This window comes from Pseudochaenichthys georgianus, chromosome 18 (genome assembly GCF_902827115.2).
Source record: "Pseudochaenichthys georgianus chromosome 18, fPseGeo1.2, whole genome shotgun sequence".
NCBI classification, from domain to species: Eukaryota; Metazoa; Chordata; class Actinopteri; order Perciformes; family Channichthyidae; genus Pseudochaenichthys; species Pseudochaenichthys georgianus.
The window spans coordinates 1,242,493-1,263,700 of record NC_047520.1 but is presented as its reverse complement, the minus strand read 5'-3'; the positions used below and the strand labels follow the sequence as shown (position 1 = coordinate 1,263,700).

At 41.1% G+C, this 21,208-nt stretch overlaps 2 protein-coding genes across 2 annotated transcripts in view; both read right to left on the bottom strand.

Annotated features, from left to right (window-relative positions):
* LOC117463592 (ladderlectin-like) overlaps positions 1 to 21,208 on the bottom strand; it is a 105,055-nt gene that overhangs the window by 63,383 nt on the left and 20,464 nt on the right. The window lies entirely within an intron of this gene.
* On the bottom strand, positions 5,912 to 17,753 carry LOC139432831 (zinc finger protein 271-like). The gene is made up of 3 exons (XM_034105903.2): positions 17,481 to 17,753; positions 15,398 to 15,454; positions 5,912 to 8,014 (listed from the first exon to the last, which is right to left on the bottom strand). Exons 2-3 carry the CDS (start codon positions 15,419 to 15,421, stop codon positions 6,911 to 6,913), a joined length of 1,128 nt encoding a protein of 375 aa, XP_033961794.1. The 5' UTR covers positions 15,422 to 15,454; positions 17,481 to 17,753; the 3' UTR covers positions 5,912 to 6,910.

Sequence of the window (21,208 nt, the reverse complement as noted above, 5' to 3'; positions counted from 1 at the left end):
GAAAGCATTCAAACGTACCTATTCCTGGTCCTGCCAAAGCAGTGAACACCATGGTGACGATGAAGAATATCAGTGAGAGGAGCACTATGGCAATCACACGGATGATGCTGTGTTTGGCCATTTTTGGACAAGTTATCTAAAAAATCAAATAGTATTAATAAAACACACTTTATACAGTAAAGAACAATGTTTATATTTCAAATGTGTTGAATAGAGAAGCTTTTCACCTACCGGTTATGTTGTTCTTTGATGGCAGAAAGTCAAAGACTGCTGTCGAGGAAGGGCTTTCCTGGCCTTTAAAGGAGCTCGTTGTGCAACACTGAGCCTCGTATTGCCTGTCAGCACGTGTTTGAAACTCACCTCACCTGCTGGCATTTACCTTTTATTGTGTTCTTTGTTTTCAAATGAAGGACATTTTGATCTGTGGATGAATGAAAAGAGAAAAGACTGGACCTTGGATTGATGACTGCTTCATAACTGAATGATGAAAGCTGGACTTTGATCCTGCGTAGTAGTGTTTGGTAACAGGTACCATCAGCCAATCACATCGCTTTGTGAGCCGGCAGGTGTGGCCGGGTGTTTTTTGAACAGCCAATGAGCTAACTCTCTCGTGCTGGAGAAAGTGCATCATACAGTAGTAGCATTCAGATCCTTCAGACATTAGTCATGTCCCGACTGTTTCCATTACATATTACCTTCATTTCTCAAGTTATGGGCTGGTGCTTCTCTATATGTTGTCAACAGTGGAAATGAACTTAACACATGTGCTCAAGTGTTGTATTTAAGCTACTTTGGAGGTACTTTTAATAGCAAGTTGTATTTGTATTTACTCTAATTGAATTTGAGCTGCATCACAGTTTAGGATTCTGTGTATGAAGACTGTAAAACAACCTGTTCCTCAACATTGTAATTCATTTGACACGAAGCATCATTATAATAATGATAAATAAGGTCAGTGATATAACTCTCTCTGTATAGGAGGGGTCATGGTTCATATGGTTTAGTAACAGCAATGTATGGCCTTATCAAAGCAGCAGATGAGATCAGATATGCTCTTTTATTATAATGAATTATCGAGTTATGAAACGATGACTTGCTTTCAGTTTTAGAGACGTTATCCAACTGTATTACATCTGACCTCAATTCAATGTATTTATAGTGACTAGTAGATTCAAATGGGATCACAGGGATTCACAATTGGAATTACATCGAAAACCATTAACCTATTATTTTATGCAAGAACATATCTATTACTGACAATATCTTAAATATGCTGGTGGAATTAAACATCAATATAAATTAGGCATTAAGCGTATGTGCAGGCTAAACACTGGTAGGTAGGCTACAACAAACACACTGCGGGTTTAAGAAGCTGTTCGATTTCAGTATATTATTCTTAAAACTGTGCAATGGTTTTTGTTGACATTTTGTCTAGAGAAAATAACTTGTACTCTTTGATGCTGAAATGTGTTTTGCCTTAGTTTCAAGAAAATTAAAGGTATAAAAAAACAAACAGTGTGTGTGACGGGCTTCTTCCCTCTTAGTCTTCTTCCCCATTTGTTAATAGATATCACGTGCACTTCCTACTGGCCTTCCTACATGACACCTACTGAACAATTTCATAACAGCTGTTTATATCCTAAAGCAGTGGTGGTGGATAGTAACTAATTACATTTACTCAGTTACTGAATCATTTTTAGGTAATTTACTTGAGTATTTGTTTGTTTGTAGCCTTTATTTAACCAGGTGAAAGCCCCTTGAGATCAAAAGATCTCTTTTTCAAGGGTGACCTGCATTTACTTTTCCTGATACTTTATACTTATAATCAAATAATTGTTCATGTATAATTATAGAGCTTTATTGGCCCCTATGAGAAATGTAAAAGCTACCCTGCAGTATATAAAGGTAAACTTGCTTCCTATTTATCAGAGGCTACATTTGAGCATTATTGGATTGGGATTTATGATTTAAAAATATAACATACATTTTTCTGAATATTACGTTTTTCAGGTATAAGTATAATTTGACGACTTAAGGACAAAGTATTCAGCACTTCAGCTTAAATAAAAATAGTAATTCCACGGTGTGTAGAAATGATCATCACAATACAAATACGTCCAGCATTTAAATCTTATAAACACATTAATGCATCAATGATTATAATCAAAACATATCATATATATTATTCTGAAATGGGTCAATCTGCATATTGAGTACTTTTGGAACTTTAATTATATTTTGATACCATTACTTGTGTACTTTTACTTCAGTAACATCTTGAATGCAGGACTTTCACTGTAACAGAGTATTCCTACACTCTACTTCTACTTTTACTCAAGTACAAGACCTGAGTACTTCTACTTTTACTCAAGTACAAGATCTGAGTAATTCTACTTTTACTAAACAAGATCTCAGTACTTCTACTTTTACTCAAGTACAAGGTCTGAGTACTTGTAGAAAAGGCCCCAAAGTTATAGTTATTGATATATATATATTATTTTATTATACAGAGTTGATACCTGTTAAGTTGTGCCTTCATAGTGGGGAGGGGCTAACCCACTTGTTTTGGGTGACGTCACACATCAGAGGGTAATGTGCGTCAGTAGTTGCTGGAAAGTTATGCCGTCTTAAGCTTCGTATTGTGTTTGTAAATGAATGTGAGTGTTTGTCCACAGTGCTGCCTGTTATGTTCAGAGATGGGGTCGTTACTAAAAAAAAGTAATATATTACATATTACTTTAAAAAAAAGTAATATATTACACTACTTCGTTACTCTCTACATAAAGTAATTCGTTACTTTACTCGTCGTTACTTTACTCGTTACTTTACTCGTTACTTTACTCGCAGGGCCGGCCCTCCCCTCCCTGCAGGCAGATCACGCAGACTGCTAAAGTTTCAAATGTTCTCTTTAGTTCAGTTTCCATTGTCGCATAAGACTGATCCAGATAGCTCCTGAATGTTTTCATATCTGACCATGGCTGTCCTCTGTCTCCTGCTATCTGACCGTGGCTGTCCTCTGTCTCCTGCTATCTGTATATTTTGCGCAGTCTATCTCTGCTCACGCTGTTGCGTCAGGTGTTCTCCTGCGTGTTGGCCATGTGTTGCACTGTAGCACACTGCAAAGACTTCAGCCGAGCACGTACGAACTGCGCATGCGTAAATGGCAATAACTCTCCTTACCAGCAGGCGGCGGTAGTGTGTATTCGTCATTCAAAACAGGCAACAACCGGAAAACAGAGAAGAAGAACAGACTACGTGTGTGATATAAATAAACAACAGCTATGTGCGTTAGCTTCACCTTAGCATGTGTTCTTTGCAGGTGTTTGTTGAGGTTTGATGACTGATTTTAGAAAGTAACGAAGTAACGCGTGTCGGGGCAATGTTAGTAACTGTAGTGTGATTACTGAATTATAAAAGTAGCGCGTTACACTACTCCGTTACCGAAAAAGTAATATTATTACAGTAACGCGTTACATCCAACTCTGGTTATGTTGTTCGACACTTCATTATTATTGTGATAACTTATGTGCCGATGTGGCTTAATGCAGAGTCTCCATGCTCATGTGATCGGTGCATGCATGTTTATTATGGCTGCTCATTAAGTCACTCGTCAAGTGAGTCGGCACTCCTGTCTCAAAGTTAGGGGTATATACACCATGTTGAGTGGCACAGATCTATTATTAATGTAATAGGATGTAGTTTATGTGGATAAATGTTTGTGGCGTTAGAGGTGAGATATTATGTGTCAACAGTTAATTTATTGCTCCGCTACTCGGCTACCGGAAGTAGCATGTCTTTAGCGTTTCACAATAAGAGCATCGGCTGCCGCTTCCCGCCAACCGGAAGTGGAACGTTATTCATTAGCGGTAGCTTAACTTTGAATCTCTGTGTTGCCTGGTAAAGAGTGTTTGACATTATATGTTAATGTGTTTATGATTATAAGAGAAGGGAGACATGTTGTTTTATAGCTTGTCTAGATTATTATTTCTACAGGGTTTGACATTACTATGTATATTATTTATGTATGCATAAGTTATCTTATATTGATTGTATTTCTTTATTTCCCTTGTAGGAAAAACCACACACATACAAATATCTGTATGTCTGCCTAAATAAGTAAAGAAGTCAAACCTCATCGTAGCTCCTCATTTCCTCTATTCTGGACCTTTGGCCTTAAGTGGTGTTCTGGCCGACACACCTGGGTGAACCTAGTGATAGACACAAAACTAGTGCCAACACTGAGTTATCTCTAACTCTCCACTACATTGATGGTCCTTCGAGCCGGAATTCACAAGGTTTACGTCAGAGATGGAACTATTACCAGGGTATGAGGCCTGTGGTGCACGCCCTAGAAGGCAAACCCGCCTTCCAACGCAATATGCAGACTATGATGTGGATCATCTAGGATACATTAGTCAGAGATAACGACAGGAAGAAGAGACTTCTCATCTGGAGGGTAAGGCCAGGATGACCGCCCTCACCTCCCCCACAAAGGCACCTCAACAGGCGTGATGCTAATTTCCAGAGAGAGAGCCGAGGGATCGGTTTCGAGAATACTCTACTCACCTGCCTACATCACTGCACTACAGAGTAGAGCTGGAGAATATTCGTCAAGAAAGGTTTCTACTTCAGCAGACACAGCGACGTATGTCATCAGATATAGATGAGCTCAAAGCACTGCGAGCAGACATGAGACAGTTAGTGGATACTGTCCGTAACCTTCAGACCCCATCACTACATGGCAACAAGAAAATATTAACAGTTTAAAACAAACCCATTTTCTTGCACTTTAATGTGTAGCTTTCCATCAATATTAGTAAGCACAACATCCACAGATAACTTAATCTTGCAGCAAAAATAAAAATAAAATACCCTCCGTAACTGTAGCTCTTTGAATCAAAGAGACAATGTAACTTGACATAACTAAATGGGGCTGTGATGTTTTACGGTGTACAAGTTATGCATTATTAAATGGATGCACCAAATAAGCTATAATTAAAACGTTACAAAAACAGTATAATTTATATTCATTCAGTTCATTTGAGTTAACTTAAAATAATAAATGAATTTAGTGATATAGGAGTTACAAGTACAGTGTCACAGACACAGAGAAGACAGTAAGGTGAATTTACAAGTAAAGACATACAACTCCTTTTGTGAGGAGGCTGTGGCTCAGTGGGTAGTGTGCTGGACTTCGAATCAGGGGGTAGCAAGATTGAGTCCCGCTGCAGTCAGTATGTTGTTGTGTCCCTGAGACCCCAAATTGCTCCTGTGGGGATTGTCCAAAGTACTGAATGTATGCAAGTCGCTTTGGATAAAAGCGTCTAACTAATGACAAAATATACATGGGGACAAAAAAGAAAACAAAAACTGTGTGTGTGTGTGCATTTGAGGGAGACTATCAGGATTAATCTTTTAGAGATTAAGCATTTTATACATTTTTCAAAACCTAAAGATTGAAATGAAGGCTATAAAAGAGTTCATACTGGGTAGTTTATATCATTTTTAAAAAAAGTATCTGCTGATTTAAAGACGTTTCTTTCCCCAAGACGTTTCTTTTTGGACTCAGTAATGTCACGGACTGCCACAGAAGTTGTAGTACCGCAGTTGGCCACTGTCGTTTTTCAATAAACTTTATTGAAATCCAGGGGGAAAAACAGACAGTGCCATCAAGTGGTGAAACTACAGCAACACATGGAGGAAATAAAAACAATAAAGGCAAATCTATTAAGAGAAAAATGATTTAACCTGTTTTTTTTGACAGTTGCTCTAATTATGAATACATAAATATATTATAAATAAAATAAAACGTAAAAACACCAACATTTTCAGATGAGGCACTAAAAAAAATTAAAGCCTAATGCAAAGTGATTGTAAGTAATTATAAAACATTAAACAGTTTCTAATGATGAGTCAAAGAGTCTCTTTGTGTCGACAACTTTAATGAGAAAATAGAAAACAAGTTTTAAGTTTACAGCTCAGATTATTACAGCAGCAAGACTCACATTTACTGAGAAAACAGAAAATTAACGACCATCACAATGAAGTAAAATAATGAACATGAGATAATATTATATCAGAGTTTCACTAGAACAATGTTTGTTCAAACAGAACAAGAACGTCACAAATGTACTTTATCACTTCTCATACCTAACGTGTCTTAGTGTTTTGAACTTCACTTGAAGTAAATACAAAAAAAGTATCAAAAAAGCCACTCAAACCTTTGAATTGAACCAAAACATGGAATAAAAACGATTCAGTGAACGTTACACACAGAAAAATGTGAATAGGCTAATTTATCTAAATAAAAATAAAAAGGTTTATTAACCAGAGCACTCACATATAGAGCTAACTGTGTGAGGACAGCAGGATTTTGAGAGGTCTGAATGTATTCCATATAAAACCCGTTTATTAGAACGTAAAGTCACTGTTGGTCAGCTTTACATTTGGACCAAAGCAGGAGGAATGCTAGCTTGACTCAGAAAAGGATCAGATGGAGACAGAGTGAGTGCGCTGGTGGGTCTAAGGCAGTGCTTCTCAAAGTGTGGCCCGCGGACCACTGGTGGTCCGTGAGTGCCCCCTAGTGGTCCGTGAGTATATTGGTAAAATGTCACATTTGAGTTTTCCACCCTCTCGCGGGAATATCCCCGCAATGGAGCGAGCTTAAGTTTAACTTTCTATTGCATGATATAGCCCAGGGCAACACCTTTGTCACACATGTTGCCACCCGTTTGTACCATTTTCAGGCGATTTGTAATCTGTTCTAGGCTATTTGTGGAGGTAGGTGGTCCGCGAGTGTTTTTTTATTGGTTAAATGGTCCTTGGTATGAAAAAGTTTGAGAAACACTGGTCTAAGGGAAATGATCCGAGTAAAGACTTTCCCACACTGTTCACAGCTGTATGTTTTGTCTCAAGTGTGAATACGACGATGAATCTTAAGATAGCCTGAACTAGTAAATGACTTGTCACACAAATCACAGCTGTATGGTTTATCTCCAGAGTGAGTGCGCTGGTGGGATCTAAGGGTACTGATCTGAGTAAAGTGTTTCCCACATTGTTCACAGCCGTATGGTTTCTCTCCAGTGTGAATACGATGATGCCTCTTAAGAGTACTTGATGTAATAAATGACTTGTCACACTGGTCACAGCTGTACGGTTTCTCTCCAGCGTGGATGCGCTGGTGGACTTTAAGGTCACGACAACAATAAAACATTTTCTCACACTCGTCACACCTGTGTGATTTCTCTCCTGTGTGAACACCATTATGGACTTTGAGTTCACCTGATCTGTTGTAAGTTTTCCCACACTCTTGACACCAGTATGGTTTCTCTCCTGTGTGAATACGATGATGGATTGTGAGCTTATCAGAACTAGCGAACGTTTTCCCACACTCATCACAGCTGTGTGGTTTATCTCCTGTGTGAACACGATGATGGGTTGTGAGTTGACTTGATGACGTGAACATTTTCCCACACTCTTCACACCAGTATGGTTTTTCTCCCGTGTGAATACGATGATGGATTGTGAGTTTATCTGATCTAGCGAACGTTTTCCCACACTCATCACAGCTGTGTGGTTTCTCTCCTGTGTGAATACGATAATGGCACTTCAGAAGACTTGATGTAGTGAATGACTTGTCACACTGGTCACAGCGGTAGGGTTTATCTCCAGTATGAATGCGCTGATGAGATGAAAGGGTGCCTTTCTGAGCAAAGGTTTTCCCACATTGGTAACAGCTGTATGGTTTCTCTCTAGTGTGAATACGATAATGGCACTTCACTTGAAATAGAGTACTGAACAGTTTCCCACACAGGTCACAGTTGTGGGGTTTCTCTCCAGTATGAACTCTGTGATGAACCTTTAAGTTCCCAGTGGAGTTGAAGGATTTGTCACACAGGTCACAGCTGTACGGTTTCTCTCCAGTATGAACTCTGTGATGAACCTTTAAGTTCCCAGTGGAGTTGAAGGATTTGTCACACAGGTCACAGCTGTGAAGTCTGAGTCCTCTCTGGTTCTAAAGCAACATACATACAGAGAGAGATATTCATTAAGTACATTTTTTGCAATCTTTTGCAACATGCCTTCTTGATCAAAAAAGTGATTGAGCTATCATTTCAACTAATTCTCAACAAATGTTATTAAATAACTATTGAAGAATCACTCAAATTAAGCAGTCTGCGTCTGTAGATTTCTCCTAAATTCACCAAAAGTTAGCATTCTAACGTAACATAAAGTACAGCGACCGCTGTTTGCACCATGTAATCAGAGGTATCGTTGGAAAGCTCTGTCTCTCCTGCACATCGGATCCAAATATGGTTATTTCTTTTGTATCAGCAACCAATCGTGTACAAAGAGGTCTTAAACCAAAAAACGAAATCTCATTGACTGGTGTCAATTTCTGACAACGTGATTCGTTCAGATGCGTCACGTGGTGTGCAAAAACACTTCCTGGTTTAGCTTTCGCTGAAAATTTAAAATCTCAAAATGGCAAAAGAACAGCGAAAATAACGTTCACAGAAGACGACAACAATTTTCACTTCCACGAAGCAAGCTTAGACAAAAAACAAATGACCCCGAACATGAAATACCTTCACGGAGTGTGTCGAGGCGCAAGCTGTCATCTAGAGTGGTTCCCAAACTGTTTGTGCCCAAGGCACACCAAAGGACAAGTAAAAATCTCAAGGCACACCTATTGTGCAAAACAGCCCTTATAACACGTGTTATCACTCATATCATGTAAAATATCTGTAAATGTGCATAATTATTTACTAATGCCAAATAAAATGTGACAAAGACAACTATATTACTCATGAAATATTTATTAACGAAATATCTCAGAAATTAATTTGAAACGTTATCAAATTAGGCTTCATCAAAGCAGCAACACACTCATTTAAACCAGACAGGTCACAACATTAAAAATGAGACAAAGGAAATTCAGCACAGAGAACTGTCAATGCAAGGAAGCTGCATTGTCCATGGTCCTGAACTACAAATTATAAATGTAACATTTCAGCAGAGATGGGGTCGTTACTAAAAGAAAGTAATATATTAAATACGGCACACCGTTTGGGAACCACTGATCTAGAGAACAGGAGGGTTTAGGTAGCGCCACACAGCAATCTTTAAAGTTCTTTTTCTCAAAATGAGTTTTTCCCTCATATTCTGAGTGAAAAATTTCCACTTTGGTAGCACTTACATTTACCAAACGTTCCAGTAATATTCCTATCAATATTCTGAAGGTTTTTAAAGAAGGATTTGTTCATATATAGCCTGAATTATAAAGACAATTTATACCTAAAAACATGACAAAAAAATGATATTTTAGGGCTGTTGACAGTATTTTCTGATTTATGGAGTGATAAAAAGAAATATCCAAAATCCCTTCAGTAAAAACTTTAGACTCTAGACTGGTGCACTACAAAATGAAACAAGAATTTTGAACCTGACTTTATCCAATGTTCAGAATTGTGTTCCTGAAATGTATGATAATATGCACATATTTAAACATGCTATTTCAGAAAACTTGTAATACAAAACACAATTGTCTTAAGGTAAGTAATTAACTGGAGAAATTATAAGCCGATATCTTTAACCCGTAAGGCCCCATCCGCCCGCCGGCGGGGGGGGAAATGTGTAATCTGCAGGAAACGGCGTCTGAGGGCTTCTTACTATTTAATAAACTATGAATGGTTCATATCCATGTAACGGGAAGAGACTCAGCTAACTGATGATGTGAACAATTTTTAGCAACAGAAAAAACACAATGCTAACGCTGAGTCTCTGAATTAGCCCTGAGCGAAAAAATGCTAACGCTGTTAGCACAGAAAACACGGTATAACACCCTTATTACTTATCGTAACTGCACATCCAACATATCGATTAGCATCGTGAGAGTACACATAATCTATAGGTATATATAGGATCACTCCATGATCAGAACTCGCAACATTATAAACAAAAACAGACATCACAACACATGGCATTAGGTAGCCAACACGGCAATATGTCTTACCTTTGTCGTTGTGTGATCAAAAGTTGTTTTCAATGGCATTAAAACAATAAGGTTAATCCAATGTGTCTGTGTCACTTTGAAATGATTTCTGATAATCCATCAACAATAAAACTAGTTTTCAGATTTCAGAGCATAAAATAGCTTTCGCTCTGGGCAAACTACGTGCGCATAGCCCCCACTTCTCAATGGTAACGTTGGTGTGTATGTGTGTGGTGTATTCTATTGGCTCCAACGGTTCAAAAGAGATGTCAATCATCAAAATAGACCAATGGGTTCCAGAAAAACGGCAAAAATGTCCACTTCCACCCAAATGACCCCAGAGGTGGAGTTTTTTGTTCTAAACCACTCTAAAAAAGGTCAAATGTCACTTGTTTTGCATCAATCTTGATACAGGGTACTTATATATTGTACTTTGGATTCCTAAAGCTTTTAGTCTACTAACCCATCATCCAAGGGTGGTTCTCACTATAAGTAATGTTTTTTTGTCTTGGATGGACACTATTAAATTTACTTTTTTTTTTTACAATAAAAAAAATCTATATCGATTCAGACTTTTATACATCCAACTCACAGGTTTATCATTGCTTTGAGAAAAAAAGATTATTCATTTACCCCTTTTAGAAGTGAAGATATGGTCATTTGTTCTGGGAATGTCATTTTCAAGCCTGAGGCCTGAAAAACAGGCTCAGGGTTTAACAGATTAAGTTAAAAAAAAAATTACCCTAGTCACCTGTAGTGTCTTGCCTTAATGGTGTGAAATCTAATCAAGTCTTTAATCAAACTTTAGTTCCGCACCTTTACCAGATTTGATAACACTTTAATGATCAATAATTATAAAACATATCATATATATTATTCATAATACATTTATTTTCATAATTCTTAGTTTTTCCCCATAAATGTAGTTTTTTCTGACTCATAATTCTGACTTTTTCTGAATATGATTATTAACCATTTTTTTATATTTACATGTTTCAGAATTACACAGTTTTTCAATATTGACACTTTTCCAAACCAGATGTTTTCTGAATTATAATTTTGACTCAAAAAAAAAAATCTGAATTTTGACAATTTTTCTCCTAATTTTTACCATGTCATCAGAATTTATTTTATTTTATTTCCTTAGAATTTTTTGGGAAATCTGAATTCTGCCTTTTTCCTTGCAATTTTGACTTTCCCCCCCAAAAATTATCTGAATTTTGACTACGGCTCTGGTTTCAAACAGAGGGTGAAAAGAGGTGCTGCAGCACAGGCGGTATGAGAACAATAAAGAGCTTTTTGAACATTAAAGCATGGAGACATGTCCCAGTAGAGACACTACATACTGATATACACCTGAACATCAGCAGGAGAGGACTCTGTAACCTGTTAAGCCCCCGCCGTCAGGGGCTACGGGCTTTTTTTCCACGAAACTGTGTCTCAGGGCTTCTTAACATTTAATAAACTATGAATGTGTCATACCCTCCTAACGGGAAGAAACTCAGCTAACTGACAATATGATCAATTTTTGCCGAAACAAAAACACAAGTCTCACAAGAATGAGCCCTGAGCGAAAAAATGCTGACGCACTTAGCACAGAACTCTAGCTATACCGATCAATATACTTATCGGATCTGCACAAACAAGCTTAGCTAACAAGCTGAGATTCCAGAGATTCTAGAAATATAAAGTATCATCACTGAGTGATCAGAACTCGCTACAGGGGAAGCAAATACAGACAACACACAATGTAGCTTTAGGTAGCAAAACACGGAGATATGCTCACCTTTTGCTGTTATTCTGATCAAAAGTTGTGTTCAATGGCATTAAAACGAGAAAATCGCAGCTGAAGGTTAATTCATAGGTTAATCCAATTTGTCTGTCACTTAGAAAAGAATATTGTTAATCCATAATTCCATTTTTATGTCAACAACTGAGTTTTCATGTTAGTTACTAATGATAAGAGTGTATGATAGCTTCCTGTTTTGGCTACACATCACTCTCACTCCTTATTTGGTAACGTGTGTGTGTATGTGGGACTTCCTCTCAATTCTATTGGCTCTAGCGGTTAAAAAGAGATGTCAATCACCAAAATCGACCAAGGGGGGCCAGAGACAGGTCAAATCTACTCAAATTACCCCAGAAGTGTTTATTTTTTTGCTAAATCTCTCTAAAAAGCTCAAATGTCACTTGTTTTGCATCAACCTTGATACAGGGTCAGTGTTTCCCCTACCATTGTCTTGGCGGTCCCAAGCCCCAAGTCCCAAGCCCTGCCTGAAATTCAAGGTGCCCCATCCCGCCCCACACTAACGAATGCACAGGTTCACAATCAGAGACAAGAGCGGAGGAAAGGAGAAGAAAAACAAAGTGTAAAAAAGTCAAACAAATCTGCATGATTGCCCCGAGCTCTGCTGTCTGCCCCCCCCAGTTTTAAATGTGTTTATTATTATTTTTTTTTAACTGCAAGCCGTTATCGTCACGGAGGAGAAGGACACACACAGAATGCCCAGGTGGACTTGCGCGAACGCGACAACGAACCTAGCGTGCGCATTCTAAAAATAGCTCACAGATGGTGAGCAGGCACCGCGGTTTTGATCTAGTGTATTGTATTTGACAGAAAACAACAATGAAACGCCAGCAGAAGAATAGTCTAATGAGTTGGGTGAACAAAAATACAGGAGATGTGAGTTGGTTTATTCAGTAAATTAGCTCAGGATAATTGAATGTTCTGTCTACACCTGTTGATGTGAGGCTAATGCAGGATTGGCTAGCTTGATGCTACCGGCATTTAGCAGCAGTGACTCAACAAATTGCCTCTTAAAATGTATCGTCAGCAATGTATGACAAGCAGACTGCTTGTTTAATGTTAGGCTCACACCAATAGCTCAATATGATCATAACACGATTGCTTTCATATCAGAGATCAGATGAGGTGGAGCTGCCTCCAGCAATAGAGGATGAGGCAGAGAGAAGTAGCAGCAGCAGCACAGGGTTGCAGCGGGTATGTTATATGCTGTAGTAAGGTGATTTAAATGTATCAATGAAAGGAAGAAGTGTAGGCTACATGATAAGAAGGGAATACAGTTTGAATAAAAGTAATACAGTACAGTGTAACACTGTACTGTATTAATTTGTAATACTTTTTAATGTACTTTTTAATGTACAAATACTTTGTTACTGTACGAAGTTGGGGGGGTACCCGAGCAGCACCCTCCCAAGGCAGTAAACCTAGGGGAAAGACTGCAGGGTACCTATTACATGTTATAGTTTGGATTCCTAAAGCTTTTAGTATACTATCCCATCATTCAAGGGTGGTATTCTCTATAAGAAATGTTTATTTGTTGGACGGACTCTAATTTACATTTCTTTACTATGTTCAATCTGAAATTTCTTTACAATAAAAACATCTATATTGATTCTGACTTTTCTACATCCAATTCACAGGTTTATCATTACTTTGAGAAAAAATAATATTATTAATTTAGCCTTTTTAGAAGGGAAGATATGGTCCTATGTTCTGGGAATGTCATTTTCGAGCCTGGAAAACACGCTCGGGGCTTAACAGATTAAATCAGACTTTAGTTCCACCTGAGGCATGTACTACGAAGCCGGTTCAACCTGGATATGTTTGAGTTACCCGGTTTACCTAATCCAAAACAAACGCGCTCTAAACTGTATTTCCTTTCTCCTGTAATATGACTTGATCGCTTTAAACTCCGCACACTGAGCTCTGATTGGTCAGCAGGAGGTGCTTTTTACTGAGTTGATCTCTTATCCTGGAACCTAACCAGGCTAGCCGTCCAGCATCAGTTACCATGGAGATCTAGCCCGCTAAGAAGAGAACCAGCGTCGTAGGACCGGAAACCCAGAGTTTTCCCTGAAGTTAGCTCGCTAAGCGAAAATCCAGCTTCGTAGTACAGGCCTCTGGAATAAATTCACAAGCTACCCTGCAGTATACAAAGTCATTAAAACTAGCTGCACCTTTATCAGCTTTGAGAACACTTTCATGATCAATCATTATAAAACACATATTTTAAAATGGACCAATCTGCACAATGACTACTTTTACTGTTGCTACTTTAACTATATATTGATAATACTTTATCGAATTTTACTTGAGGAACATTTGATTGCAGGATTGTTCCTACACTCTGGTACTTCTACTTTTACTCAAGTACAATATCTATACTTGTACGACCTCTGTTTATAGCCTATAAAAAAAACTATTAGAAAACGAAGGCTAAAACTAACATTAGCAGATAGTGACTATGTATAATAGTTAACTAGTTCAACGATTCCTTAAATAATATTGCGACAGAAAAACGTTTCAGTTCACATCACGCTCTACCGCTCCGAAAGGGAGCTCTGCTCTGTACACCTGAACGGCCCGTTCTAACAGCTGTTCACCAGCGGTCCAGTCTGTGCCAGAGTGACTCCGGACCGCAGAGTTACTATTAACGAACGCACCCGTAGGTAATGTAGCTGCTGAAGCTAGACCCTCATCGCAGAACAGCAGAGTCCAGCCGACAGACAGGAAGACTCGAGCACACAACTTGCGCTTCGTTAAAATATATATAAAAATAACACCATGCGCTTCATGATGGCACATAACAGCTCGCGGCCGCAGATTACTCCGGGTCCCAGACCCCTGACATACTGATATACACCTGAACCAAAGCAGGAGAGGACTCTTTAAAGTAGATACACCACATACTGATATACACCTGAACATCAGCAGCAGAATACTCTTTAAAATAGAGACACTACATACTGATATACACCTGAACATCAGCAGGAGAGGACTCTTTAAAGTAGAGACACTACATACTGATATACACCTGAACAACAGCAGGAGAGGACTCTTTAAAGTAGAGACACTACATACTGATATACACCTGAACATCAGCAGGAGAGGACTCTTTAAAGTAGAGACACTACATACTGAGATACACCTGAACATCAGCAGGAGAGGACTCTTTAAATTAGAGACACTACATACTGATATACACCTGAACATCAGCAGGAGAGGACTCTTTAAAGTAGAGACACTACATACTGATATACACCTGAACATCAACAGGAGAGGACTCTTTAAAGTAGAGACACTACATACTGATATACACCTGAACATCAGCAGGAGAGGACTCTTTAAAGTAGAGACACCACATACTGATATACACCTGAACATCAGCAGGAGAGGACTCTTTAAAGTAGAGACACTACATACGGATATACACCTGAACCCATATCTAAAAATAAGAGTCTGTAAAATAAAACCCACAATGTTCAAGGTTGTTTATCCTTAAACAAAAGTACAGGTTTAAAGTCCTTAAATAACCCAAATGTCCCCCAGTGTAAGGGACAACAGTGTTAGGAATATATTGTGATGAAGTGAACACTGACCTGAGTCTCTTTGTTCTCCTCCATGCTGCTCTCAGTGCTCCTTCTCTGCCTGGGTCTCTGAAATAAGTATTAACACTACAGTCAACACAAAACCAATCTACAGCTAAGAAGAAGCTTAACAGTAGAGGTGGGAAGAAATGAACTCCATCCTGCTACAGGTTAGGGTTAGGGTAAGATGGAAAGGCCTGCACTTCACCAACATAAAACCCGCCAGCGGCGAACAATGTTTGTAGAAAACCACAGCGTCCCTACACCAAGCATCACTGATGTAAATAATTACACCGACGCCGCGGCTCTTCCCCCGCTAACCGTAGCTCTGTCTGAGCGGTAGCATGTTAGCCGGTCGAGCTGAATGGGAGATTCTGGGATGTTGTCATTTAGCCATGTGTGACGGAGCGGATCACATGAGTGACTGACTCCGCCACTGACAGCCGACACACACACGCACACACCAAACATTTCCTGCTCTCTTCCTAAAAAGAAACCATGCAATGTACTATTTATTGTGTGTTTGTTAATTTGTTAAATGATTATGTTAAGAGGTGGTTAACCTGTTTATGTTTGAGTCGGATTGTTATATTGAAATGTGGTTTGGAGTGTAATTGTTGTCACCTGTTGACGGTAAGGCTGGTGGGAGGGGCTACGGGTTAATAAGGGACGGGGTTGGCCCTGGAAGGGGCACTCGGAAGAATGTTGCAATGAAGGCAACAGCTGGGACACCAGAGCATGTCTACTCTGATGAGTGATGGACGCTTGATTTGGACATTTATTTATTCTGTTTAAGTTGTGCTGGTTCGTTATTTTATTTTTTTGCTGCCGTTATTAAAGTTTTGGAGCTTAACCCAACCGACTAGGCCAGTGTTTTGAACGGAGAAATAGAGCCCCGTCACACCGTGAAAACGTACCCACCACTCTGGGTCGGCCGGAGTAGTCTTATGATGTCCATGTTATAGAGTGGCGAAGTCCCTCCCCTTCCGGGGGACCTCCATGGGACCTTATTTCGGAAAAAGTATGCATTGAAGTCAATGGAGAGAGAAACATTATCTTTTGATCCCGTTTGAATTTTGCAACGAATTACACATATGATGTTTGTCAATTTAAAAGATAATTTTGCAAAAATGTAAATGTGCCGTAAAACTGTGAAGTAACACATTTGACTCTGGTCATAGTCACCAACACCAAGATGGCCGTCCCGTTAGCACATTTCACCTCTTTCTTTCAGAATGAAGCGAAAAGTATTAAAATAGGTGAAAATCACAACATGTCTGGCCATGTTGAGAACTGTACATACACAAAAGGGGAGTTAGTCGGTTCCAGCATGCGGGACTGGCTTTACAAGGTGTTGGTGAGTAACACGAGTGTAATGTGTAACGTTAATGTCAGCTAGCTAAATTCACCTACGCGACTCTGGGATTTGTAGTCTTTCTAGTTGCATATTTTTCATAGTCTTATATTTCAACAGTTTTAAGACAAACTGAGACTTTTTTGACATGGAAATGATTTTTTAAGATTGACAAACATCATATGTGTAATTCGTGGCAGAATTAAAACGGGATCGAAAGATAATCTTTCTCTCCCCATTGACTGCAATACATGATTTTTCAGAAATAAGGTCCCATGGGGCGGAAGTAGATGTGCATAACTTCGCCACTCTATAGTCCAGTGAGCGAACATTAGCCATGATGCTCGGAATAGCGGGCCTGTGTGGGCTAGCTGCTAGTCTAGCTCGGATGCCTCCGCGCTTACCCCTCTTGTGCTTCCTCCGTTTGTTCTGTTGTAATTTCCTTGTCACGCAGGAACTCACGACTGTACTGTATATTCCTGGCTGTACTATCGGTTCGGATGTTAGCAGTGAACTAGACGAACACACGTTAAAAACACTAAAGACTCGGGAGAGCTAGCTGCTGCTGTCTGTGCTGCCATCTTGGTTAGCCTGCTGTGAGGAATGATCGATGAACAGCTCCAAATTATAAAAAGGTACTAAGTATTATCAGTAGTAAAACAACTCAGTGTTATAGTAAAAGTACTCAGTAATCTCAGTAATAAAAGTACACAGTATTATAGTAAAAGTACACAGTATTACCCGGTGTTTCCGTTACTCTTTGTTCGTCAGTTTGTTGATGTTCACCGACTAGCATTAGGCACCTAGCATGAAGCAGCTAACAGCAGATAAGGACCCGGATGAAGAGGTGGAATTGTTCTAAAGCTCCTCTCGTCTCTTCTTCTCCTGAGAGAAACGGGTTATATTCTAATATATCACAGTTATATATTAATGAGAGCTGATAGAGACTCCGACTGATGGAAGCTTTACAACAACTGGATCCTGCCTGAGAGCATGGTCGAGAGCAGAAGTACCCGGACGTGGGCCCACAAAGCATGCGCAGTAGAGTTTTCCCTTAAGCCCCGCCTCCCATCTCCCGCTCTCTGTCAGTCAGATGAATGGAGAGATAAAATAACAATGGATTCAGCTTTTAGAGCATTTTATAACTTTTAAAACCAAATGATTCAAATAAAGGCAATAAAAGAGTTCCTACTGGGAAGTTTATTTAGTTTTCAAATAATTATCTGCTGATTTACAGACGTTTCTTTCCCCATGTAAGTCAATGGGGAAAAGTCTTTTTGGACTCAGTAACGTCAAGGACTGACACCGAGGTTGTAGTACCGCAGTTGGCCTGGCCAAGTACTTTTCCCAGGAATAGTCTCCGGAACTTGTATTTCCTAGAACAGGGGTCTGCAACCTTTTTGAACAAAAGAGCCATTTCGCTTATTTTTCCAAAAAAAAATGTTGTCTGGAGCCGCAACACATATTTCATAGTTTTTTATTGTTATATCAGACAAAAACTACAGTTTTTTGCATTTATTATGCTATTTATTACATGATATAAAACTGTTAACCTCTAATAAGAAACAAAGAACTCTTATAAGGAGAATTAAAAATAATACACAGGCCTACTTTAAAATAAATTAAACACAGCACTTGGAGAGTCCTCTGCACATTTGAAGAGAAAAAAATATTATTAAAATGGGCCCACTTTGAAATAAATAAAACATATAGCTGCACCCTAAAAAGAGTTAAAGGTAGGGTAGGTAAGAATGGAGAAACCAGCTCGAGTGCGCTAGAATTTGAAAATACACAACCGGAAAATACACAACCTCTTCCTTCAGACTTCCTCACAGAGCCCCTCATCCCACACACACGAACGAGCACATGACCAATGAGGGCACGAGATAAGTTTGTGCACAGATGGAAGGCTGACAGGCAGGCAGGCCATCCAGTTACTTTAGCCGGGCCGGCTCAGATGATTGGTCGTGCTTTTTACAGCGCTACGGCTTCCACAGATTAATTTTTGTATGTATTTATTGTCAAAGCATTTAATATATTCATTGCTATCGGGACGTTAAGAGCATTCCATGGAATATAACAAAAAGTGTTTTCTGAAATAAATTACATACCCCATTGAATTATGACTGACGATCGTCAGCTGTCTTCCTCTCCCTCGTAAAGGCTGCACCACCGTTGACAACTTCTCTCTACATATCAGACATACCTGTAAACCAGCATCGTTTGCTGTGAAAGCAGATAACTCTGTCCACGCAGAATTAAATCCTGTGTTCCTCCGGTACTTTTCTTTGATTTATCCATAGTTCGCTCATCGAGCCGGGGGTTATTCGCCTCCAAGAAAAGGCGCTCGCGCGGGACCGGAGCAGGATGTGACGCATGTTTTAGTTGACCCAATTAAAACCGTGTGGTGACCACCTATTTAACCACTGGTACATAATTCAATCATGGAACTACAGGTTGGGGGTATTGTTCCGCACGGACACTAATGCCTACTGTACCTCCGGGGCATATACTGTGTCCTCCTTCCTTTATCTCTCTCTTGTCTATTCGGACTGCAAGCCAGCAACATGTCCTTTTCTGCTCCTCATTAAAGTTCCCTTTTGCACCTTCGATGCACCGCCTCTGACTCCATATCTCTCGGCACTACACTGGTGACCCTGACAAGTCTCGAGAAGTTTCCGAGATTGGACCGAACATGGCTAGAGAGGCCGTTTTTCGCAAATTGCCGGAGAATTTTGGAGACGTCCGTGGCTGCCACGTGCACACGGACTGAGGCTCGGTGCACCCCTCACGGAATGGCTGAGGACGTTGCTCGCCATTCCCCCATCGTCTCGGCACTGGAAGACAGCAAGACTTCCGACAACAAGGAGACGATGCACGACCTGCTAGGTACGGAAGACCCCGACTTCTACTTCATGGAACTGTTTCTTCGGGACATGCGGCTGCGTGTCCAGGCTGCGCTAGCTAACACGGCTCGTGTTGAGCCCTGTGCTTTAGCCGAAGAAGCTGACCGGTTCTTCCTGGCCGCCCGGCAATTTACCCCTGAGGTGCTGGCCACTGCGCGCAGCGGCACCTTCCCTGGTGGGGGCACGCCGCCTAGCAGAGGCTCTGGGACTGACGACATCGACTAACGGCTTCCGGCTAGCGGCCGTCGACACCAGCTAACAGCTAACAGCTAACCACTACAGCTAACGGCTAGCAGCTACCGACGGCTAACAACGACAGCTAACAGCTAACAACGGCTAACAGCTAACGACAACTAGCAGCTACCGACAGCTAACAACGACAGCTAACAGCTAACAACGGCTAACAGCTAACGACAACTAGCAGCGGATAACAACGATGACTGACGGCTAACAGCGGCAGCTAACGGCTAGCAACTAAAGACGTGTTGACATTAGACTGTTAACAATTTTTTTTCCGGTGCCGGAGAGGAGGTTCGACCAGCCGGTTGACCTCATGTGGACACTCTCATTTTTTTCACCACCTCGACGGTGGTTCCAGACGCCACTCACGGTATCATCGACGCCTGGGTGGTGCACTCCTGGACTCCGTCTCGCCTCGACAGTTCCGGACGTCGCCCATGCTCCATCGGCCCATGGGTGGCGCGCTCAGGGACCCTGTCTGGCCTATCCTGCCTTCCGGGGATATCCAGACGCCACTCACGTTCATCGACGCCTGGGTGGCGCACTCCTGGACCCCCTCTCGCCTCGACAGTTCCGGACGTCGCCCATGCTCCATCGGCCCATGGGTGGCGCGCTCCGGGACCCTGTCTGGCCTCTCCTGCCTTCCGGGGATATCCAGACGCCACTCACGTTCATCGACGCCTGGGTGGCGCACTCCTGGACCCCCTCTCGCCTCGACAGTTCCGGACGTCGCCCATGCCCCATCGGCCCATGGGTGGCGCGCTCCGGGACCCTGTCTGGCCTCTCCTGCTTCCCGGTGATGCCTCAGCACCTGCTGAGGACTTCATGCCCGCCGCCGCGGCACGTCTGCCTGCGGCCGGGTTGCGCTCCTTCCTCCCAGGGGGACTGCTCCTCTCTTCCGGGGATACCTCGACGCCTGCCGAGGACTACATGCCCGCCGCCGTTGTGCGTCTGCCTGCGGCCGGGTTGCCCTCTTTCCTGCTGGGTTCTCCGCAACACCTAGTGCGGCCCCCTTACGACGGCCCGCCCCCGGTGTGGGTGCGCTCGCCCTCGTTAGGGCCCCTGCCCTCTCCTGCGGCCCCCTTTCGTGGCCCGTTCCATGGCCCGGTCCTCACCTACGGCCCCACCCTCCTCGGCCCTTGTGGTGCTTCCTCCACGGACGTGGGGATATATTTTTTTGCCATGTTTGAATTCTGGGGGGGCTTGTGTGGTGACCACCTATTTAACCACTGGTACATAATTCAATCATGGAACTACAGGTTGGGGGTATTGTTCCGCACGGACACTAATGCCTACTGTACCTCCGGGGCATATACTGTGTCC